Here is a 27,284-nt window from a genome sequence, read left to right as displayed (position 1 = left end):
CGCAACACTGAGGCGCTGGAACAAGAAACTTTTTGCTCTCTGGTCTTTTGTAGCGCTGATCAATTTGTCCCCCAATTCCTTCAGGAACTTCAATGCACATTTTCCCCACGAACCGAGGGTCTCCGAGCCGATCGGAACAAAGCTGTAGCAGTGTGCTAGACCTCTGTATTTAATAATTTTCTGCGATTCCCTGAAAGAAGCAGCACCACCGCTTTCACGTGTGCTGTAGTGGAGGTAGGTACTGGCCAGTGTGGCAGCGCACGTGTAGTCCCATACCACTTGCTTACCATCCTTCCAAGGTAGCAAGGTGACCCCATCAGGGCGCTTCTGAGGGTCGTTAGGTCTGGATATGTGTGGTTCTCTTTGTGCCGGGCAGCGGGCTGTGGCGAGGCTATTCTTGATGATGTCGTTGACTTCTTCATGTCTTGCAATTTTACCCTGTGATTTACGACATACCAGACCATGACGACCATATTGGTCTGCCATCGCAGTTCCGCAGATGCACCTATGTTCGGTGAGGATGGGGGCGGCAAGGCGAAGGGCAACTCCAATGCGGAGAGCGTCATGACTGAGGCGAGTTCCCAGGGCTGCATTGGGCACAGCAAATAAAAAATCCCCGGCGTGGGGTGCTGTTACCGCTAGGAGGCGGGCATATATATATTATATAATATATATTATATATATATATATAATGAGATGCGAACAAGCCTGAATGGTCCCCAGGACTATATGCGACTGAAAACTCACTCCCCAGAAGTGACTCGAACCCATACTCCCAGGAGCAACGCAACTGGTATCTACAGGACGCCTTAATCCGCTTGACCATCACGACCGGACAAAAGGAAGTGATAGCCAAATCTATTTGAACCACTTCCCCGCCGGCACCCGAATGGTAATCTTGGGCATAGCATTTTATCAAATCACCTCATTCTTTGGGGTACACGTGAGGAACACAAATGCGAACAAGCCTGAATGGTCCCCAGGACTATATGCGACTGAAAACTCACACCCCAGAAGTGACTCGAACCCATACTCCCAGGAGCAACGCAACTGGTATCTACAGGACGCTTTAATCCGCTTGACCATCACGACCGGACAAAAGGAAGTGATAGCCGAAGCTATTTGAACCACTTCCCCGCCGGCACCCAGATGGTAATCTTGGGCATAGCATTTTATCAAATCACCTTATTCTTTGGGGCACACATGGGGAACAGGAGTCATTATATATAAATATATATTATATATATATAAATATATTATATATATATAAATATATATTATATATATATAAATATATTATATATATATATTATATATATATATATATATATATATATATATATATATATATATATATATATATATATATATATATATATATATATATATGTTGTACCTAGTAGCCAGAACGCACTTCTCAGCCTACTATGCAAGGCCCGATTTGCCTAATAAGCCAAGTTTTCATGAAATAATGTTTTTTTTCGACTACCAAACCTAACTTTTTCGGCTACCTAACCTAACCTAACCTATAAAGATAGGTTAGGTTAGGTTAGGTAGGGTTGGTTAGGTTCGGTCATATATCTACGTTAATTTTAACTACAATAAAAAAAATTGACCTCATACATAATGAAATGGGTAGCTTTATCTTTTCATAAGAAAAAAATTTGAGAAAATATATTAATTCAGGAAAACTTGGCTTATTAGGCAAATTTGGCCTTGCATAGTAGGCTGACAAGTGCGTTCTGGCTACTATGCACGACATATATATATATATATATATATATATATATATATATATACATATATATATATATATACATATATATATATATATACATATTATATATATATATATATATATATATATATATATATATATATATATATATACACATATATATATATATATATATATATATATATACATATACATATACATATATATATATATATATATATATATATATATATATATATATATATATATATATATATATATATACATATATATATATATATATACATATATATATATATATATATATACACATACACATTACACACAGTGGCCCTACTCATGAGAAAGGAATGGAGTTTTAAGGAAAAGGATATCCCAGGTTTTGAGGGATTGAGAGACTACATAGCAGGCACCATGACAATGGGAGGACCAAGAATAGTAGTAGCAGTAATATACAACCCCCCACCAAATGACAGAAGACCCAGTCAAGAGTATGAAAACAACAACATGGCAGTTAACAATATAATTGAGAGGGCAGCCTCTGTTGCCTGTAGAAATAGATCCCACCTACTCATCATGGGGGACTTCAATCACGGAAGGATTGACTGGGAGAACAAGGAACCACATGGAGGCGAGGATACATGGAGAGCCAAACTATTGGAGGTGGTGACTAGAAACTTTTTAACCCAGCATGTCAGAGAACCCACAAGGACGAGAGGAAATGACGAACCAGCAAGACTCGACCTAGTCTTCACTCTGAACGGCTCCGACATAAGAAAAATCGGTTTTGAGGACCCAGTAGGAATGAATGACCACAGTGCACTGGTGTTTGAGTAACTGATTGAAGAAGGGTTACTGAACTCGAGGAGGGATACTGAAACCAAAAGGTTAGTATACCGAAAGGAAAACTATGAGGAGATAAGAAAATTCCTAACAGATATAGCATGGGAAACAGAGCTCAGTGGAAAGACCGCCCAAAATATGATTAACTACATCACGCAGAAGTGCAAGGACACAGCAAACAAGTTTGTCCCAGTCCAAAAGGAAAACAGTGAAATGAAGGTGAGAAACCCATGGTTTAATCAGAGATGTAGGCTAGCTAAGCAGCAAAGAAAAAAGGGCATGGAGAAACTATAGGAATAACAGGACACTGGAGAGCAGAGAAAGATACCAGAATGCCTGGAATGAATATGTCAGGATGAGAAGGGAGGCAGAAAAACAATACGAAAATGACATCACAAGCAAGGCAAAGACTCAGCCTAAATTGCTGCATAGCCACATCAGGAGAAAAACAACAGTAAAGGAACAGGTTATGAAATTAAGGATAGTGGCAGAAGGATTCACTACAAACGACAAGGAAGTGTGTGGAGAAAGAGCAAGGAAGAGCAAGGAGAAATTCCAGAGATAAGAGAGGGACTGGCTAACCAGGAACCACTGGAAGAGTTTGAGATTACCAGCGGGGAAGTAAGGAAGTGTTTACTAGAGTTGGATGTGACAAAGGCTATAGGCCCAGATGGAATCTCCCCTTGGATACTAAAGGAAGGAGCAGAAGAACTGTGCCTACCATTCTCCATAATGTATAACAAATCACTGGCAACAGGGGAACTGCCAGATGTTTGGAAAACAGCTAACGTAGTCCCGATATACAAGAAAGGGGATAGACAGGAGGCACTGAACTACAGGCCAGTGTCCCTAACCTGCATACCATGCAAGCTGATGGAGAAGATTGTGCGAAGAAAGCTAGTGGAGCATCTGGAGCAAAAGAACTTTGTAACACAGCATCAACATGGGTTCAGGGATGGCAGGTCCTGCCTCACAGGATTACTGGAATTCTACGACCAGGCAAGAAAGAGAAGGGTGGGCAGACTGCATATTTTTGGATTGTCAGAAAGCCTTTGATACAGTACCACACAAGAGGCTAGTGAAAAAACTGGAGATGCAGGCTGGAGTGAAAGGGAAGGTACTCCATTGGATAAAGGAGTACCTAAGCAACAGAAGACAACGAGTCAGTGTGAGGGGCGAGGTCTCAGATTGGCGAGACATTACAAGTGGAGTCCCGCAGGGGGTCAGTCCTTGGACCTATACTGTTTCTGATATATGTAAATGATCTCCCGGAGGGTATAAAATCGTTTCTCTCATTGTTTGCTGATGATGCAAAAATTATGAGGAGGATTGAAACAGAGGATTATAGTAGGAGGCTACAGGACGACCTAGACAGACTGAATGAATGGTCCAACAAATGGCTGCTAAAGTTTAACCCTAAATGCAAAGTAATGAAACTAGGCGGTGGGAACAGGAGGCCAGACACAAGATACAGAATAGAAGACAAAGTACTTAACGAAACGGAAAGAGAGAAAGATCTAAGAATTGATATCACACCAAACCTGTCTCCTGAAGCCCACATAAAGAGAATTACGTCTGCAGCATATGTGAGGCTGGCAAACATCAGAACAGCGTTCAGGAACCTGTGTAAGGAATCGTTTAGAATCTTGTACACCACATACGTACGACCAATTCTGGAGTATGCAGCCCCAGCATGGAGCCCGTACCTTGTCAAGCACAAGACGTAGCTGGAAAAAGTTCAGAGGTATGCCACTAGACTAGTCCCAGAACTAAGAGGCACGAGTTACGAGGAAAGGCTGCGGGAAATGCACCTTACGACACTGGAAGACAGAAGAGGGGAGACATGATCACTACCTACAAAATCCTCAGGGGAATTGACAGGGTAGACAAGGACAAACTATTTAACACTGGTGGGACGCGAACAAGGGGACACAGGTGGAAACTGAGTACCCAAATGAGCCACAGGGACGTTAGAAAGAACTTTTTCAGTGTCAGAGTAGTTAACAGGTGGAATGCATCAGAGATGTGGTGGAGGCTGACTCCATACATAGTTTTAAATGTAGATATGATAGAGCCCAGTAGGCTCAGGAATCTGTACACCAGTTGATTGACAGTTGAGAGGCAGGACCAAAGAGCCAGAGCTCAACCCCCACAAACACAATTAGGTGAGTACACACACACACACACACACACAGTATATATATAGAGCAGTCTTTCTTGTAAACATATGTTGTTGAATGTGACCGAAAAGGTAAGAATAATGATTCTAACACGAATCTTCTCAATATTTCTTATGTTTTTCTTCACTGTTGAGGGAAGTTGAAAAATTTACTCTCCAAAGTTCATTTTCACAATTAATATGGTCTGATGCCTAGGGATGCATTTCGCAAGGCACTCCTTACATTTTCAAAGACAAATTTACAATGCTTTAGCAAGAGTTTATATTTTTTCCCTGATGGTGGAAACAGTAAATTGACTGGCTACTCATGTGGAGTTTACAATGTAAAAGCACCAATTCTTTTCTGCCACAAACTAGATACTCTAGGCAGGCTAAATTTTGCCTACATAATTTACCCCGTGAGTTGTATTTGTCTAAAGATGTTGACCAGGTTCCTCTGGCATCATGTTCAACACTGTTTCAGGAATCTAAGCGCTCTTCCTTGGGAATTATAAAAACTTTCCTTCATAGGAAAATTACATATTTTACTACTATAAAATATATGTTAATCCAGAAAAATATATCCAGATTTCAAGTATTTTCAACATGTGAACAAAAATCTTGGATCAAATAGGTATCATCACTGAATTTCAGTAATGAGACCATATCTACTAAGAGTTTCTTACCTGTGTAGACAATGAGTCACAATAACATGGCTGAAGGTATGATGTCCAAACCACACATCACAAAATGAAGAAATGATTTGATAATGGTTCAGGATGGACTGAAACATTGTCGTTTCTTTATTTTGTGATATGTGGTTTGAACGTCACAGCTTCTTACCTGGCTAGCAGATTAACTGCACCTCCCTTAGTCCTTGGAGGGAAGAATTCAAGTGAAAAGAACTTGTCATTTGACTCGATACGGCTTTGTATCTTTTCACTAAGGCTATGGTAGCCGGTGAGATACTCTGGCATATGCAGATGGGCATCATCATCTTGCTGAGGATGATCTAAATAGCCAGGAATAGATAGTGTAATGAAAGCATTGTACAATTCTGTAAATGATTATCTACAGATATTTATGGCAATTTAAATAAACATATCAGACCCATTTTTCCAAAACCATATATACTGTAGTGGAATATAGCAGCTTTAATATATATTTATAACATGCTGAAGTAAATATGATTTCAATTTGCCTACCATTTTTTGAATGTGCATGATCTCTATGGCTCAGGAATTCCTTAAGGATGGGAAGAGCTGCAGGTGTACTAGGTGGTGACGGCAGGGCCGTCGGTCCCTCCTTCACCATAATGCTCAGTTACGTATGGTACCGCTTTCTCTTACTGAAAATAAATATTTCTATGTGCATATGAAATACAAAGAGGTGTACTAAGCAATTGTGTTGTGTCACCTCAAAATAAATATGTCATAAATGATAATTGGATAGTTTTGAAAACTGTATAATTATTGAGGTACACTGGATGCATATACTGTACAACCCTTGAGCTGAGTTTGAAGATATGCAGGAATGTTCTCTAAAGAAGGAGATAAATTTGAAAAAAACTCTGCTAGTCCTAGTTTGAAAATGGGTCAGTGAAGAACAAAAATGCTTTGTGGGAAAATTCAGTGGACAGCAAAATAATTATTTTACCTGTAAGAATTATAATGATTAATGTACAGGTATACTGTATCTACTAAATTATACGAAATTGGATCATAAGAGTTACGGTAATTAACCTATTAGTCTGGTACTGTATTTACATTTGGTTTGAGATATCTAAGGTATGTCCTTTCAAAACTAAAAAATTATTATGCCATATTTCTCAGCTGGTCTACTCGGTAGCTTACTACACTGGTACCCATAGTCCCAAATCGAACTGCCAGACTTCTGTGAATATTTTGACCCATCGAGAGGAAGAACTAATATCTGCCCCATCTCTGAGGCAGGGAAATTTGTGGGGATCAAAGATCAACCCACTACTAAGACTAATTGTCTGAAAAGTCTAAAGGGAGTAAACAAATTAAAAAAAATACATTTCTATGAAAAATTAATGGGGAAATCAAATATTGATATAGGTAAATGACTCATTGCCAATTCCTCCAATCACCACCAGGTGAAATCCCAGGACACTCATGGCTCTAACCAACTTACTCACTCACTCACTCACCTGCTGCCTCATCAATAGTTGGACTCTGCCAAGACTGCTGACAAGTTTTAGTTGGTTAGCTTTCCTTTGGACTTTTGTACAGCTTATTACGTTTGACAAGTGTGCTCATTCATCACACTGAGCTCTCCGTTCTTAGTCTGCTTCAGCTCTAGTTTGAGGGTTCCTTTGCCTTGTGCTGCCAGTGAAGTGTGTTAGCGGCCACTTTAGCGTCTCTCAAGCTTTCAAGTTTTTTTCTTTCCTGTCAAAATCAGACAAATTTAGAAGATAAATACTACATTTATATTTACAAACCACCCACATAATTGTTTTCTAAATTAAGATCAAGTTTATTTAATATAGTATGTATATTTTTTCTATATAATTTTTTCTATATAAATATATACAAGTATTTATATTAAGTAAATGGAGAGTACAAAGTTTTTCATTAGAAGAAATATTGGTTATTGCCACTAGCATTGCATATTGCAGGAAAATTCAAATGTCACAACCCCAATATTTTTTTAAATTTACAAGATTCATTTGTTTTTTCCAATTTTAATGATGTTTTTGCCCTGTGTTTATACCAAAATGCTAAGCAATGTATCTATGTATGAATGTCAATTATACATACATTACAGGCAATTAACTTGTTTTTAGTGTCCTATTTACAAATTTCTGATGATCCCAAGCTAGTCTTCGCTTTTTATGACTGCATCAACTTACAGTACTACAAAACTTTTGAAGGTTGCTTGAACAAACAAATACACCACGGTCCCTTCACATTTGTTGGTAGCAACTCACTATTTTCAATATAGCGATTTCCAAGTCTAGCAACCACGCAGTCCCCGTGGCGAAGTGGTAACACACTCACTTGGTGTTTCGCGAATGCTTTGGCCTGGGTAAGTATCCTGGCCAGGGAGGATTTACTGGGCACCAATCCTTAACTGTAGCCTCTGTTCACCCAACAATATTTAGGTGTAAATAGAGTAGCCTCTATTCACCAGCCACAAGGCATGGGTCACCTAGGCCCCTAAGCAGTGACCCGAAAAACATATTACAGCCTAAAACAAATAAAATACAGGTACGTGGCATAAGATGATAAAACAAGGAGACAAAAATAATACATAAACAATATAATTAGAACATAAAATAAAGATGCAGGCAAGTTAGATAAATGAATGGCATACGTCTCAATACCGGGACGACAAACCTTAAGAGTCATGTACGCATGGAAAATCATGTAGAGAATGGCATGCCTGACTTGCACTCAGTCAAGTCCCCGGAGCAAATGAGGGAACATGCACACGTCTCTCTCCAGCTGTAGCTTATCCTTTCATGGATTCAGTCAAGCAACCCACCATATTCTGAATAGCCACAGGGAAAGTGGTACCCCCAAGATGATGTTTGGCTCCTTAGCCAGAGTCCACATGCCCTTGCTGTTTCATGGGTATTCAGGACACAAGGGTAAGACCACCTGTATCCATATCCAGGGGTGATCGTTATCGACCCCTTCCAGTGCTCTTGCACCACATACGATAGATAGAGTACGTCCAGGTCAGGGCTTTCACAGAACAGATCTCCAAGTCGCCGTTAGTCAGCCCCAACCCTTATAGAACACGGGCACTCTCCAATTCAAGGTAACTACTGAAGAGGCAGGATCTGCATCAGCACCGGTGTAATCCCTGACCCATTGAAGAATCTCAGGGATGCCATATCAGTCATACTTGCTATGGTGTGGCTGGGAAAGTGGAAAACCATCAGCCGAGACCTGGATGTCTAGAATTATGGCCTTGTTCCCTTTGCAAGCAATGATGTCTGGCTTGCAAATGGTCCCTCCATAAGGTATCCGCACCTCCCTCACCACCTCGTACCCTCGCTGTCTCAAACGACCAGCTACAAACAGGGTGATATTGTCAAGACATACCACCCGTCCTCTATGCATCCTTGGGCATGCTTGTGAGATGTGCCCAAGGGTGCCAGGTTTCCTGCATGTGTCACACATGCCACTGGCACCTGGGCATCCCCTAGTGGCCATAGACGGTGTTGCCAAAGAGTTAGCCCTCACATGGGCCACATAAGCAAACTCACCACCGCTCAAAAGGTGGGTGGCAGATGAGATCCTCCCCAAGCACGAGGACCACGGTCCAATACCATCAGCCATGCAGTAGAGTCCTCTCACCAGGTCTGAGAGTACTCTGCTCTATTGGCTACCGGCTCACCCCAATCAAAGCCGGGCCGATCCACCGACACACCTTATCCTGGAATGCTCGGAGGGGGGCCGCTGCCCTGACCGTTGGGTTAACCGACTCCAATAGATTGCCAAAATGATTGTCCTTATGCAGCCAGATCGAAGAGGCAAACTCAAGCATCCTCAGACAACCGTGCATTCAGTCAGTGTAAAAGAAAGCATTCTGGGTGCCGTGAGGTAGACGGAGACAGCCGAGGATAGCTTGCCTCGTCCTCTGGTTGAGTCTCGCTTCTCAGTCTTATTCACCAAAACCAGAATCAGACGACGGTTCAGTTTAGGAACGAGGTTTAGGAACAAAGTTCTTATTATAAGATCTTGCAATAGCTTTCTTCCGTATGTCTCGGTTACAACTTAATAAGTGTCCAAGACGGGCCAAAACGACTTTATTTTTCTTTATGTGTGGGTTCAGTTATTTCTTTTCAGCCACGTAGTGTAACATTCTCTGCATGGTTCCTAATATCGTGTCTCTCCTGTGTTGTTGCACTTTGCAATATTAACTAAGATTTCCCAGGCTTCTTATCATTTGCTCATGTCGACAAATGTTGTGTAGAGCGATGCAGAGATGCAGAAGCGAGGAGCAGGCAAGTAAAGTACACGACTACACAACAAGCTGTACCTGTATCAACCATTTAAATAGCAGCAGATGACGCTGTGTGCAGTCTCCTATAACCCTCACCATTACTAAGGCATCGCAACTGCAATTATGGTTATTAACAGTAGATATATTTAATAAATTTGTCCTAACTGTATATGAGAAAAACTATAATAGAAATAAGCCTACTGGTAATTGCGATTATTTGTATAAAACATGTATTACGGAGCCGTAACCGCGGCCAAAACGCCACATTCAGACGCAGCCAGAGAGTGTAAACAAACATGAGTGCGAGAGCCGGCGGTGTTGCCAGACGGATTTGGCTCATACTCTTCCATTCTTTTATTTTTACTGCCAAGCCATTAAGTACACAATATTGTGCTCCTGCCCTAGTCTACAATGCCTTTAAGTCACACTAATACTTTAGTGACAGAGCACGCTATCTCAAACCATGTATATGTTTCACCACCAGAGTGTACTGGTGGTGTTGCCGGAAGTTTTTTTTTTCATTTAGACGGGTACTGGGATACACGACAGTTAAAGATCCAGTTACGGGCTATTTATGCCCGTGCCACCTCTTGGGTGGTTTAATCTTTATAAATCATCAATCAAAGATCCCCCCGTCCTCGACTCAAGTCCATTACATCCAGCGGTCGACCCCACAGACACATTGAGAAATTTTTACACGCTGTTCATTCAAAACGGAAATTTTTTCAAATATAAATTAATATTATAATATATTAGCATGTTGTGCTTATATATAGGCATAGGTTAGGTGAGGTGTTTAGGTTCTGTTGGCGATTATTTGTACTTATAGTACGTGGATGAAGCATTTACAGCGTTGTGGTTCGAACAAAATTCGTCAGTGAAGCACTTGTTCCGGAAGTGTTCGAACGAACTCAGTTTAGAGTTGTGTGTACACCGCTTTTCATTCAGAAACGGTAGAACCCCTTCCAAGTCAGCCCGTCCTCCAAACAAAGATCCAAAAGTGATTCCATGCACCCGCCAAACCCCCTGTTTATGAATGAAAAGCGGTTTACACACGACTCACAACTGCTGACGTTCGAACATATCCGGAACAAGTGCTTCACTGACGAATTTTGTTCGAATCACAACGCTATAAATGCTTCACCCACGTACTACAAATACAAATAATCGCCAACAGAACCTAAACACCTAACCTAACCTATCCTATGCCTATATATACACATTATGTTAATATATTATAATATTAATTTATACTTGAGAAAATTCCCGTTTTGAATGAACAGCATGTTAAAATTTATGAATGCGTCTGTGGGGGCGACCGCTGGATGTAATGGACTTGAGTCGAGGACGGGTTGTCCAAGTGCTATAAAGTCGTAATGGCTTGGTGCTTTCTTCTGATAATTCTCTCTCTCTCTCATAAACAGGGGGCTTGGCGGGTGCATGGAATCACTCTTGGGTCTTTGTTTGGAGGACGGACTGAAGATCCAGGCTCAATTGACTCTCCCTGCTCAGGGTTCGAGCATGGTCTGAGGTTGAAGTTGTGCCATTAATGAGTAATGGTTCATTTAGTAATACACAGAATGTTATGCATATTAGTGGTTTTGCAAGAATAACCATTTATTCGCCAAAATCTGTACTGACACACCCCATTGTACTTTCATGTATATATTTGTAGTAAAGTTGTATAGGGTCTCGGTAATAGTTGTGTTCGTTCTCGACTAGCACTCGAGTATCCCGGGGGTGGGACGCAAAAGATTGGGCACATTTGTTATTACTTAATGATGCCTCTGTTCACCTAGCAGTAAATAGGTACCTGAGAGTTATGCATCCTGGGAAGGGTCAGTAGTACGACCTTGGGGGACCTCGATACCAGCCTAACGTATATACCAACCCATCCTCCTGAAATGAATTTACCTGAGGGGCCACTATTTCTCTAGTGGCCTCGACGAGGACAGGAAGCTGGCGGGTTGTCAAAGGGCCTTCCATTTATCCTGATGATATTTTTCAAGCTGGATTTTAAAGTTCAACAGAATTTTGATATTTACGGTTTCTGCGGGTAGGCGGTTCCATGGGTTTATAACCCTGTGGGTGAAAAAAATCTGTTTTCTGTCCTACATTGTGGCTTGTTAAGATTGAAACAGTTGCTCCTTGTTTGTGTTGCATCTGACCTTTTGAAGAAAGTGTCTGGATCAACATCTTCCAAATTGTTACCACCTATCTCGGTATGAGAGTCGACTTAGGTCTGGAATGACTTTTGTTGCCCGGTGTTGAAGTGTTTCCAGTGAAGCATATCTTTATGAAGGTGAGGTCTCCATGCCTGGATACAATAATCAAAGTGGGGACGCACCAGAGATTTATACACTTGAATAACTATACCTTCTTTTCCTTAAAGTCAAAAGTATGCTTGATTAATAATAATAATAAATCATTTTTTATTCAGGTAAGGTACATACATACAAGGTAAGATACAAAAGTTGATGGATTTATAGATAGAGCTAGTACATACAATGCCTAAAGCCACTATTACGCAAAGCGTTTCGGACAGATTATTCCTAGGGTTTGGTTAGTTTTTTACTGCTGTTCCCACTTGTGCAACTTTCAGTGAATGATTCTGACTCCAACTCCTTTTCTTCATCATGAAAGTATTTATAGGAACCATTTGGTCGACGTACCAATATGTAGTGATGGACCGCCAGTAAAACACTTTTTGTACTAATAATTATAATAATAATTTTTGTACTAATAATTGCTAAAAACTGAACTTAAATATTCCTAGGCCTAGTATAGCACATGTATTTGTACTATATTATTAGGTGTAAGATAGCGTGTATGAGGTCTAAGATTGCTAGGAGACGTTAGGTTAGGTCATATACCACACGAGTTAATAGGAATAAAGACAACAGCAGAAGGTCTACTGGCGAAGACTCGGAAGAGAAAGAGGGGAAATAAAGACAGGAGAGATAACAAGACAAGAGGCGAGCAGTGTCTAGCCACATATAGCCGTTCAGGCGTAGCCTACTCTCATGATAACACCGCCGCTACACTGATACAAACACTGCTCTGAATTTAAACAAATCGAAGGAAAGTGAAAAAAAAAGGTGATATGAACTCATCTATGGATCCTTTAGCGCAGTTGTCTACGTCATCAGCTCACAACCAAGGGGACCCGGGTTCAATCCCCGAGTAGAACAGAAACAGACGGGCACGTTTCCTTTCGCCTGATGCACCAGTTCACCTAATAGTAAAACAGTTACTCAGGAGCTAGACAACTGTTGTGGGTCGCAACCTGGGCAAGGCCAGTATAGTTGCTCACCGTAGCAGTGATATCGTATCTCCAGACAATTGATAGCCTCCTCACACGCCAAGATTATCACCCTAGCAGGCCTCAAGTCCTCGGTAACCCTTGCACGTGGCCCAGGAACTACAGCACAACATTTTAAAAGATTAGGTTACAAATCAATGTTACAAGAAAAACATGGAAGTCCGCCATGCACATGGAAGGTGAGGCTCCAAGTCTCACATGGAAGGTGAGGCTCCAAGTCTCACATGGAAGGTGAGGCTCCAAGTCTACACAATAAACTTACACCACACTGGAGTGAGAGATGTGGTAGGTGGTGTAAAATATATTCAATACACAAATGATGGCGCCATAAGCACATTAGAGAACATAGTAGAACATCAGCGGCCCGCCTGCACAATGAAACTATATTAACGTGATGTATCAATGAGAAAATCAGTAGGAGCTATAATGAGGATTTGTAGCGAGTAAATTATGTAAACAATTTACTCGCTCCAAACTCATTATCACTAATTACGAAGCTATAATCTTTTCCCTAATTATAGGTAATATTTCTTCTATCCTTCCAACTTATTGGAGGACGGTGAGGTGTCGTCCAATCATATAAGCAGTCCAGAAGCGATTAATGATTTAATAACGTAATTAATTTTTACGGGCTATTCATGCCCGTGCCACCTCTTGGGTGGCTTAATCTTTATCAATCAATCAATCAATCAATCGATTAATGATCCACGGGAGACATCTCCCGTCACGCAGGGTGCAGTCGCACCTCCACAGATCTCCAGTATCATCTATTGATACTGGAAATGGCTCAAAAGGGCCACCACTTATGGGCTATTCATGCCCAAGCCACCTTTTGGGTGGCTTAATCTTTTCTCTCTCTCGATTAATGATCAGTATAATTTCCACAGTGATTAAGTACTTCAGTACAGACGCTTCGGAGTTCCAACAACCTTCAAGAATGTAGCACTCGGTGTATACACCGAGTGCTACAGTGTAGTGTATACCGAGTGTATACACTCGTATACACCGAGTGCTACATATAAGCAGTTCTAATCCACCCCCAAGACGCTCCCGCTTCGATACAGAGCAGGCACCAGATTATATTATATATTTTATTGGTAAATTATGAAGACAGCTGATTACGACCGCATTGAGTTTAGACACTCACCACCCCTGTGGTGAGGGGGTATACATAGGTATACTTAGGAGTTTGGCAACTATTGTGGGATGCATCCTAGGGAAATCTAGGATCCTAGGATATCCTAGGGGGGGGGGGAACCTCGATAAGTGTAAGTACAAGATTCGGGTAAGTGTAAGTACAAGTTTCGGGTCTCCGACAACATGGATGACATTTGATATACAGACCCCAGTGATAGGATTTTTTTAATATTTTAATTTATTTTAAGTAATACAAATATGCAAGTTATCTGACTCTTAGAAGTTAGTAAAAGGGAAAATTATAATAATTTTCAGGATTGTCAGTAGTATACTAACTTTCGCAGGTAGCCTATCACTTAGAACTTATTTTGCATGTTATTGACCACAGAAAACGGAAAAGTTGAGGGGAGACCTCGACGGTAACATCTTAATTTATCTCTTCCATGGACGGTTCACTATCAAATGTGTAGATAAATAAATAGACAGGCAAGTAGATGGATAGATGTTGATTCTTAGATATACTTTAATATATTAGCATATTTATGCATATACTTAACCACAGATAACCTGAACAGGAAACGAAAATTTACGACAGACAGATTAAACAAATTTTATTTAATTATTATTAAAGAAAATTGGTTAATTATGTGTACCATATATAGTAATATTATTCTGTGATAGTGTTTACATTCTTGATGACGAGGGTAAAGCTACAGTATTATAAGTGCTGTGACTGCCCCTATCCTAATAACACCAATAATATTATAATATTATTTATGTACACAGGTCCAGTAGCACAGTGGTCTACGTCCTCTGCTTGCAACCCAGGGACCCGGGTTCAATTCCCGGACAGGGCAGGAACAGTTGGGCATGTTTCCTTTCGCCTGATGGCTTTGTTCACCTAAATAGGCACAGTGAGTCAGGCAACTGTTGTGGATTGCATCCTGGGAAATGTCAGTACCTGATATAGGAGCACCTCAATAACCAAACAGGCTTCCTAGCTGTCCCCGACTACGGGAAACGATAAAGTTCAATCGGAGTAACACCGCCATAGGCAGCAGGAGAGCGCTCCCAAGACCAGCTTGGACATTCTTTATAGCTCAAACACACAACACACACTAAGAACTTAAGCAAAATAGGAAACTTCAAGCAAGTAGGTAATGAACTAGTCAACGTCTATCAGGAAGAAGTAAGGCTGAGGGCGCTGGTGTCTGCAAGTTTCCTGGAAATTATTAAAATAAGCTTTAATATGGACTAACTGCAGAGCTTTACAAATCCGCATTACTGAACACATTAAAATGTCTATTAGATATGTGCAACAATCCAAGGTTAATCTGAGAGCAGCAGTACACCGAGAACTTCAACAAGATCTTGTAGATCTGAGGCAAAGTGAAATTGACACCAATAATTCCATCTATCATCATACTATCATGCAAGAGGAGCCACACATCTATGGATCATCCAATAAAATCAGCAGACTTCTAGATGTTACTACTGCTCGGCTTAGACTCGGTTACAAGTATCTCTGGGAATTCTCATTATCTACTGATGTAGACCTGACCAAATGTAAACTGTGTCAACAAAATTATTCGCACACCCTCCGTCACTATGTGATGGAGTGCGAAAAGATACGTGAATTTAGAGACAATTCTATAACCAATGTTCCAGCGATGTGTCAATATTTCATTCAAAATGATCTGCTACCAGAAATTTTAGCCAAATATCCCCAGTTTGCTAACTGTAGGTAACAACTAAGTGATTGTAACCTATCCACCGCTGCCCACTGGATGGGAGGCGGTGTGCAGGACAAACATAAATTTTGACACTAGCTCTCCACATATGTCAGTTGCTTAATTTAGAACCTGTACTTGAGGTCGATCTCGAACCCATTGTTGATGTGACGACTTATATTAAATTTTGCAACTAGCTCATCAAGATTGTAACTTGCTTAGCTAAATGAATTGTGGGGTTCAGTCCCTGAGCCCATTATGTGCCTCTGTAACCCTTTCCACTACCGCCCACAAGATGGGTATGGGGTGCATAATAAATGAACAAAACTAACCAGATATGTGCAACAAAGTTCAGCATAATAAAAGCATGTAACTGAGACCCAATACAAAATCATATGGGATTATTCTTGTATCCCCAACACTGTGAGGGGTCGGCCAGTTATGTCCCTTATGTGTAGAGGAAGTGTGTTGAACAGTCTCGGGCCTCTGATGTTGATAGTTCTCTCTTGAACACTGTGAGGGGTCGGCCAGTTATGTCCCTTATGTGTAGTGGAAGCGTGTTGAACAGTCTCGGGCCTCTGATGTTGATAGTTCTCTCTTGAACACTGTGAGGGGTCGGCCAGTTATGTCCCTTATGTGTAGTGGAAGCGTGTTGAACAGTCTCGGGCCTCTGATGTTGATAGTTCTCTCTTGAACACTGTGAGGGGTCGGCCAGTTATGTCCCTTATGTGTAGTGGAAGCGTGTTGAACAGTCTCGGGCCTCTGATGTTGATAGTTCTCTCTTGAACACTGTGAGGGGTCGGCCAGTTATGTCCCTTATGTGTAGTGGAAGCGTGTTGAACAGTCTGGGACCTCTGATGTTGATAGTTCTCTCTCTCAGAGTACCTGTTGCACCTCTGCTCTTCAACGGGGGTTTTCTGCACATCCTGCCATGTCTTCTGGTCTCATGTGATGTTATTTCTGTGTGCAGGTTTGGGACCAGCCCCTCTAATATTTTCCACGTGTAAATTATTATGTATCTGTCCCGCCTGCGCTCAAGAGAATACAGATTTGGCACTTTAGTCGGTCCCAATAGTTTAGATGTTTTACTGAGTGGATTCTAGCAGTAAAGGATCTCTGCACGCTCTCCAGGTCAGCAATTTCTCCAGCTTTGAAAGTGGCTGTCATTGTGCAGCAGTACTCCACTCTAGAGAGCACAAGCGTTTTGAAAAGTATCATCATCGGTATAGCATCTCTAGTGTGAAAAGTTCTTGTTATCCAACCTGTCATTTTTCTTGCAGTTGTGACGGCTACTTTATTGTGTTCTTTAAAGGTAAGGTCTTCCGACATGAGTACACCCAGATCCTTTACATTGCCTTTTCGTTCTATGTTATGATTTGCCTGAGTTTTGTACGTGGTTTCCGTTTTTATATTTTAATTTTTTCCATAGCGCATGAGCTGGAACTTATCTTCGTTAAACACCATATTATTTTCTGTAGCCCATAGAAAGACCTGATCTACATCTGACTGGAGGTTCGCCGTGTCCTTTATGTTGCCAACTCTCATGATGATGCAGTGTCATCTGCAAAGGATGATACAGTGCTGTAGATTGTGTCTATGTCCGATATGAGGATGAGAAAAAGTACTGGAGCAAGCACAGTACCCTGGGGGACTGAGCTCTTCACGGTTGATGGGCTGGATTTTATTTTGTTGACTATTACACATTGGGTTCTGTTAGTCAGGAAATTGTAGATCCATCTGCCTATTTTCCCGGTAATTCCTTTTGAACACATTTTATGTGCAATAACACCATGGTCACATTTGTCAAAGATTTTTGCGAAATCTGTGTAAATTACATCCGCGTTATGTTTGTCTTCCATAGCATCTAATGCCATATCATAGTGGTCCAGCAACTGCGACAGGCAGGAGTGCCCTGTTCTGAAACCATGTTGTCCGGGATTATGGAGATGCTGTGATTCCATGTATTTTGTGATCTTACTTCTTAGCACTCTCTCAAAGACATTTATGATGTGTGATATGTTAGTGGCTATCGGTTTAAATCTTTAAACAGAATTGGCTTAAGCAAAATAATTTAAGAAATATCATTAACCATTCACCCCCCCCCCCACCCCCCCCCACCCCCCCCCCCCCCTATGAGATTCTCGTGGATTCAATTGTGGTCAAGTATGAAATATTGGAGTCGACCGAAGACTTTTTCATAAGAAAAAATTATGTAATGTGTTAATGAAAAAACTTTAAACACGTAAAGTCCAGTAATTTCACTGATGCTTAATATTATATTTTATGAAAGGGAAGAAAAGCTAAGCCAGTGGGAGAGGGAGGGAGAGAGATGGGGGAGGTGAGGGAAGGAGAGAGGGAGGAAGGGGGGGTCATAAATATAAGAACGCAAGAATGAAGGCAATTATAGGTAAGTCCACTACGGGCTCACCATAGCCCGTGCTACTTGGAACTTGTTCCGAGTAGCTGAATCTACAACAACAAGAACAACAAGAGCAGGCCAGTGCAGAAGGCCGCCACGAGGCAGGTGCCACCTATATCCACCCAGACTCATTCACACTCACGTCCACCACCACCCAAACACTCAAGCGACCACACTGCCACCATCCTCCGCCCCAACCTGCGCCATATATCAACAACACTACAACACAACACCCACACAACCCTACAACACAACACCCACACAACCCCACAACAGAACACCACCCACACAACCCCACAACACAACACCACCCACACAACCCCACAACACAACACCACCCACACAACCCCACAACACAACACCACCCACACAACCCCACAACACAACACCCACACAACCCCACAACACAACACAACACCCACACAACCCCACAACACAACACCACCCACACAACCCCACAACAGAACACCACCCACACAACCCCACAACACAACACCCACACAACCCCACAACACAACACCACCCACACAACCCCACAACACAACACCACCCACACAACCCCACAACACAACACCACCCACACAACCCCACAACAGAACACCACCCACACAACCCCACAACACAACACCACCCACACAACCCCACAACACAACACCCACACAACCCCACAACACAACACCACCCACACAACCCCACAACACAACACCACCCACACAACCCCACAACACAACACCACCCACACAACCCCACAACACAACACAACACCCACACAACCCCACAACACAACACAACACCCACACAACCCCACAACACAACACAACACCCACACAACCCCACAACACAACACAACACCCACACAACCCCACAACACAACACCACCCACACAACCCCACAACACAACACCACCCACACAACCCCACAACAGAACACCACCCACACAACCCCACAACACAACACCACCCACACAACCCCACAACACAACACCCACACAACCCCACAACACAACACCACCCACACAACCCCACAACACAACACCACAACACAACACCCACACAACCCCACAACACAAACACAACACCCACACAACCCCACAACACAACACCACCCACACAACCCCACAACAGAACAACACCCACACAACCCTACAACAGAACAACACCCACACAACCCCACAACACAACACCACCCACACAACCCCACAACACAACACCACCCACACAACCCCACAACACAACACCACCCACACAACCCCACAACACAACACCCACACAACCCCACAACACAACACCACCCACACAACCCCACAACAGAACAACACCCACACAACCCTACAACAGAACAACACCCACACAACCCCACAACACAACACCACCCACACAACCCCACAACACAACACCACCCACACAACCCCACAACACAACACCACCCACACAACCCCACAACACAACACCCACACAACCCCACAACACAACACCACCCACACAACCCCACAACACAACACCACCCACACAACCCCACAACACAACACCCACACAACCCCACAACACAACACAACACCCACACAACCCCACAACACAACACCACCCACACAACCCCACAACACAACACCACCCACACAACCCCACAACACAACACCACCCACACAACCCCACAACAGAACACCACCCACACAACCCCACAACACAACACCACCCACACAACCCCACAACAGAACACCACCCACACAACCCCACAACACAACACCACCCACACAACCCCACAACACAACACCACCCACACAACCCCACAACACAACACCCACACAACCCCACAACACAACACCACCCACACAACCCCACAACACAACACCACCCACACAACCCCACAACACAACACCCACACAACCCCACAACACAACACCACCCACACAACCCCACAACAGAACACCACCCACACAACCCCACAACAGAACACCACCCACACAACCCCACAACACAACACCACCCACACAACCCCACAACACCACCCACACAACCCCACAACAGAACACCACCCACACAACCCCACAACACAACACCACCCACACAACCCCACAACACAACACCACCCACACAACCCCACAACACAACACCCACACAACCCCACAACACAACACCACCCACACAACCCCACAACACAACACCCACACAACCCCACAACAGAACACCACCCACACAACCCCACAACAGAACACCACCCACACAACCCCACAACAGAACACCACCCACACAACCCCACAACAGAACACCACCCACACAACCCCACAACACAACACCACCCACACAACCCCACAACACAACAACACCCACACAACCCCACAACACAACAACACCCACACAACCCCACAACACAACACCCACACAACCCCACAACACAACAACACCCACACAACCCCACAACACAACAACACCCACACAACCCCACAACACAACACCCACACAACCCCACAACACAACAGCCACACAACCCCACAACAGAACACCACCCACACAACCCCACAACACAACACCACCCACACAACCCCACAACAGAACACCACCCACACAACCCCACAACACAACACCACCCACACAACCCCACAACACAACACCCACACAACCCCACAACACAACACCCACACAACCCCACAACACAACACCCACACAACCCCACAACACAACACCACCCACACAACCCCACAACACAACACCACCCACACAACCCCACAACACAACACCCACACAACCCCACAACACAACACCCACACAACCCCACAACACAACACCCACACAACCCCACAACACAACACCACCCACACAACCCCACAACACAATACCCACACAACCCCACAACAGAACACCACCCACACAACCCCACAACAGAACACCACCCACACAACCCCACAACACAACACCACCCACACAACCCCACAACGCAACACCACCCACACAACCCCACAACACAACACCACACAACCCACAACACAACACAACACCCACACAACCCCACAACACAACACCACCCACACAACCCCACAACACAACACAACACCCACACAACCCCACAACACAACCCCACAACACAACACCACCCACACAACCCCACAACAGAACACCACCCACACAACCCCACAACACAACACCACCCACACAACCCCACAACACAACACCACCCACACAACCCCACAACACAACACAACACCCACACAACCCCACAACACAACACCACCCACACAACCCCACAACACAACACCACCCACACAACCCCACAACACAACACAACACCCACACAACCCCACAACACAACCCCACAACACAACACCACCCACACAACCCCACAACAGAACACCACCCACACAACCCCACAACACAACACCACCCACACAACCCCACAACACAACACCACCCACACAACACAACACCCACACAACCCCACAACACAACACCACCCACACAACCCCACAACACAACACCACCCACACAACACAACACCCACACAACCCCACAACACAACACCACCCACACAACCCCACAACACAACACCCACACAACCCCACAACACAACACCACCCACACAACCCCACAACACAACAGTAAGGGAGGACGAGTGGGAGGGAAGGGGGAGGTTCATGTGTGAGGGAGGACGAGTGGGAGGGAAGGGGGAGGTTCATGTGTGAGGGAGGACGAGTGGGAGGGAAGGGGGAGGTTCATGTGTGAGGGAGGACGAGTGGGAGGGAAGGGGGAGGTTCATGTGTGAGGGAGGACGAGTGGGAGGGAAGGGGAGGTTCATGTGTGAGGGAGGACGAGTGGGAGGGAAGGGGGAGGTTCATGTGTGAGGGAGGACGAGTGGGAGGGAAGGGGGAGGTTCATGTGTGAGGGAGGACGAGTGGGAGGGAAGGGGGAGGTTCATGTGTGAGGGAGGACGAGTGGGAGGGAAGGGGGAGGTTCATGTGTGAGGGAGGACGAAGGGAAAGGCTGGAGGGAAAGGGAGGGCGAGAGGGGAGAGGGGGGGGGGAGACGAGGGTAGGGGGCGTAATAGGTGGATAAATAAATAGATGAGTAGATGGAGAGATAGATGAATACATAAACGGATACAGATGAATAAGTAAACGTATACAAACGGACAGATGGATGGACAGACAAACACAGATGAATAAACAGATGAATATCAGGATAAAAATATGAGTATGTTTAAATAACGCGCGGGATGAGGCGCGCCAAAAGATACATATGGCCACATAGCGTCCACGTGTGCGAGTACTATGTTCACGTGAGCATGTTGTGGTGTGACGTCACACGGCTGGCATCACGGGCCAGTGTTGCCATACACCACACAACCCTCCCCCTCTCTCTCTCACTACCAGTCATGGCGGGTATATATGGAGCCGGTTATCACTATATATCGGTCACGGACGTTACAGCCCCGCTCCTGTGCCACGTAAGTCCACTTCGGGCTCACCAAAGCCCGTGCTACTTGGAACATTTTGTTCCCAGTAGCTGAATCTATAACAACAACACTATACATCTCTCTCGCTCCGGTTGTGTTGTGTGTGTGTGTGTGTGTTGTGGTTGTGTTGACACACGAGGTATTGCTCGCGCGCGCGCGCGCGCGCGTGTGTGTGTGTGTGTGTGTGTGTGTGTGTGTGTGTGTGTGTGTGTGTGTGTGTGTGTGTGTGTGTGTGTGTGTGTGTGTGTGTGTGTGTGTGTGTGTGTGCTCCACAAGGTTACAGCTCTGTTGAGTGTCAAGCAGTCTTATCTCCCCTTTTGAGAGTATATAGCCTCATACATGCCTTTTTGAGAGTATATAGCCTCATACATGCCTTTTTGAGAGTATATAGTCTCATACATGCCTTTTCTTGAGAGTATATAGCCTCATACATGCCTTTTTATAATTTGGCTTTTAAAAGCCTAGTATTAATTGGTGCCTTTATATAATATACAAATACTACATCTGTAAGTAATTCCTATATGTAACATGATTCTTTGGTATATCTTATAAATAATAATAATAATAATAATAATAATAATAATAATAATAATAATAATAATTATTATTATTATTTAGCATAAAAACCCACAATTGTGAATTTGTGAAATTTATGTAAACAAATTTACACCAAGTGTTTCACACTCTCCTGAGTGCTTTGTCAAGGTCTGAGTGTGTGATAAATCACTCAGGAGAGTGTGAAAGACTTGGTGTAAATTCCTAGCATCAATTACACAAGTGTGGGGCTTTATCCTATGTTATTATATCTGTGAAGTAGACATTAACATTACTAATTATTATTATTGTTATTACTGTATTATTGTTATTACTGTATTATTGTTATTACTGTATTATTATTATTATTATTATTATTATTATACGGAAATGACTCTACTGATACAGTGTATCACTTAACAATATAGATATTGCCGTGAACCAGATCGCTCTTGATAATGATTATTAAATAAATGCAACAATTATTGCAATGTGCAGACGTCTGAAATCCCTCCCGTTGTCGAGGCCAAGGAGCTTGTATTTAGGCTTTTATCGAGGTCCCCCCCCCCTCCCCAACCTCCCTAGGCCTACCTCAGGGAGGTAGGCCTATCCATAACAAAACCGTTAACTAACTCCTATTTACCGCTAGGTGAACGAAGGCATGAGGTGAAAGAAAAAGTGAACAACCATATCTGTCGAGCCCGGGATCCCCGATCGTGAGTCGAGAAGTGTATTATGCATGATAAGTATTGTGGTTTTATATCTGGAAGCGTCAAAGTCTTGGTATAAATAGTTGTGTGTAGCCTAGCAACTTGATCACTGGCTTGGGTCAGTCCCCATCTGCATGCGCTACTTTTGAAGTACAGGATAACTTTGTTTACTCTAGCACAACGAGCAAGTGTTTTAGTTTAATGAGTTGTTGATGTCGTTGTTTTAGAATCAGCTACTGGGAACAACAAGTTGCAAGCAGCACGGGCTATGGTGATCCCGTCGTACTCACCTGATGGTAGAGATGTGCGCAATGAGTTAATTGTTGTTATTTAAGATTTAGCTACTCAGAACTAAATGTCCATGTAGCACGGGCAATAGTGAGCCCGTAATTGAGTTCTGTTATTCGCGATAACCTTGTTATCTTGAGATTATTTTGATATGATTTCGGGGCTTAGCGTCCCCGCGGCCCGGTCCTCGACCAGGCTTCCTTTTTGTTACACCCCCAGGAAGCAGCCGGCTAACTCTCAGGTACCTATTTACTGCTAAGTGAACAGGTGCATCAGGGTGAAAAAAACTCTTCCCATTTATTTCTGCCTCCACCGGGGATCGAACCCGAAACCTCAGGACTACGAATCCCGAGCGCTGTCCACTCAGCTGTTAAGACCCCTGCTTGTTGCTGTGATATTTAAATCAAAGTTTTAAATGGAGGTGGGGTTTCTTCCTTTTCTCCCGTTTCTTTTCCGCTTCTGTTTTAGCGCACTGGTTTAGTCTTGTTTTAATAACATTATCTTGGTGGCAGATATAGATGCACAATGTCAAGTGAGTTGAATATTAGCCCCATACTCAACCTTCTCGCCTCACTCTTCTACACTGACTTTCTCAACCGTTCTTGACACGACTTGATAATGCTCTGGGGCCAGATTCACGAAGCAGTTACGCAAGCACTTACGAACGTGTACATCTTTCCTCAATCTTTGACGGCTTTGGTTACATTTATTAAACAGTTTACAATCATGAAAACTTGCCAATCAACTGTTGTTATTGTTGTAAACAGCCTCCTGGTGCTTCGGAGCTCATTAACTGTTTAATAATTGTAAACAAAGCCGCCAAAGATTGAGAAAAGATGTACAGGTTCGTAAGTGTTTGCGTAACTTCTTCGTGAATCTGGCCCCCTGGAACGAACCGAGAAGTCCTCACTTCCTATATTTTCCGATATGTCTAAGGGAGACATTGTCACAAGGCTCCATGTTAACATTTGTTTCCCATTAAATTTTAGCCTGAGGCCCGGAGCTGGAAGCTGAAGTTAAGCACTAAGTAGGCAGTGCATATATATTAATGTAGTACCAGTCACTGGCATATTGGGATAAGTGTCTTTCAAGGTGCGCGGATGGGGATTCAGATCTTGGTGCAGATTCACCAAGCACGAACAAGAGTAAACATCTCCCACAAGCATAGTAAGAACATAAACACCTCAGAATAATGAAACGTACAGAAGAACAGCTCCCCAGCCGCTGCAAGCACAGACAGGAACCGGATTCATGCATCATTTCCGCAGCTTTTAACTAAACTGTACATCTGTTCTCAATCTTTGGCGGCTTTGTTTACATTTATTAAACAGTTGATGAGCTCCGAGGCACCAGGAGGCTGTTTGTAACAATAATAATAATTGACTGGGAAGTTTCGATGATCATAATCTTTCTAATAAATGTATAGAAAGGCGCCAAAGGGTGAGAAATGATGTATAGGTTTGCAAGTCCGCAGATGCTGCAAGCTATAACCCCGCTCCTGTGCCAGGTAAGTCCACTACGGGCTCACCATAGCCCGTGCTACTTGCCCCGCTCCTGTGCCAGGTAAGTCCACTACGGGCTCACCATAGCCCGTGCTACTTGCCCCGCTCCTGTGCCAGGTAAGTCCACTACGGGCTCACCATAGCCCGTGCTACTTGCCCCGCTCCTGTGCCAGGTAAGTCCACTACGGGCTCACCATAGCCCGTGCTACTTGCCCCGCTCCTGTGCCGGGTAAGTCCACTACGGGCTCACCATAGCCCGTGCTACTTGCCCCGCTCCTGTGCCGGGTAAGTCCACTACGGGCTCACCATAGCCCGTGCTACTTGCCCCGCTCCTGTGCCAGGTAAGTCCACTACGGGCTCACCATAGTCCGTGCTACTTGCCCCGCTCCTGTGCCAGGTAAGTCCTCTACGGGCTCACCATAGCCCGTGCTACTTGCCCCGCTCCTGTGCCGGGTAAGTCCACTACGGGCTCACCATAGCCCGTGCTACTTGCCCCGCTCCTGTGCCAGGTAAGTCCACTACGGGCTCACCATAGCCCGTGCTACTTGCCCCGCTCCTGTGCCAGGTAAGTCCACTACGGGATCACCATAGTCCGTGCTACTTGCCCCGCTCCTGTGCCAGGTAAGTCCACTACGGGCTCACCATAGCCCGTGCTACTTGCACCGCTCCTGTGCCAGGTAAGTCCACTACGGGCTCACCATAGCCCGTGCTACTTGCCCCGCTCCTGTGCCAGGTAAGTCCACTACGGGCTCACCATAGCCCGTGCTACTTGCCCCGCTCCTGTGCCAGGTAAGTCCACTACGGGCTCACCATAGCCCGTGCTACTTGCAACTTTTGGTTCCAAGTAGCTGAATATACAACCACACCAACAATACTGTTGCCATCAAAGAGTACAAGAGGAGCGGAGAGGAGCGCCAGCCACCGCGTGTAAATAGCCACAACCCACACTAACTCCGCTACTTATTTTCAACATAAACACTTCTAATTTCAACAAAAATAGAGCACCAATATGAATATTACAGTTATATATAAGTATACGGAAGACAATTATTTTGTTCTCTTCAAAAACCTTCAACAACGTAGCATAAGCGTCGTATTTATATCTATAAACTTAAACATATTTAATTTAAACATACTCTAGGGATCATAGAGGGCATCAGGCAGTGTTGGGCAGATATAATTCATGTATCTCCTGTTTACCTTACTGATAGGTAAGCTACGCAAGAATATGCTTCCCTAATGTTGGGGACAGGAAGCCTATTAGGCCATGTATCAACCTTCACGCAACTCACAATAGTTTCCTAACTCAGGTGAAAGGAAACTTGCCCAGACATTTTCGTCGTGCGCGGGAATCGAACCCGGGACCTTTCGGGTGTGAGCCGACTGTGTTTAGTCTCCTGTAACCCTATATAAGTGTGTGTTTACAATTATAAGCTTTGCTATTGTCTTGTTAAAACATTTGATTTAACACAATAGATCA

The 27,284-nt window shown here is 43.8% G+C and overlaps 1 protein-coding gene across 1 annotated transcript in view; it reads right to left on the bottom strand.

Moving 5' to 3' along the window:
* The window catches only part of LOC123760246 (methylenetetrahydrofolate reductase (NADPH)), a 51,677-nt gene that overhangs the window by 24,192 nt on the left and 201 nt on the right, over window positions 1-27,284 (bottom strand). The window contains exons 2-4 of the mRNA XM_045745740.2: window positions 6,913-7,150; window positions 5,945-6,087; window positions 5,583-5,751 (exon numbers count right to left, since the gene is read on the bottom strand). Coding sequence (XP_045601696.1) covers window positions 5,583-5,751; window positions 5,945-6,053 — 278 coding nt within the window. The 5' untranslated portion in view covers window positions 6,054-6,087; window positions 6,913-7,150. The remainder of the gene's footprint in view (window positions 1-5,582; window positions 5,752-5,944; window positions 6,088-6,912; window positions 7,151-27,284) is intronic.

This window comes from Procambarus clarkii, chromosome 39 (genome assembly GCF_040958095.1).
Source record: "Procambarus clarkii isolate CNS0578487 chromosome 39, FALCON_Pclarkii_2.0, whole genome shotgun sequence".
NCBI lineage: Eukaryota > Metazoa > Arthropoda > Malacostraca > Decapoda > Cambaridae > Procambarus > Procambarus clarkii.
This window is presented reverse-complemented; position numbering and strand designations above follow the sequence as displayed.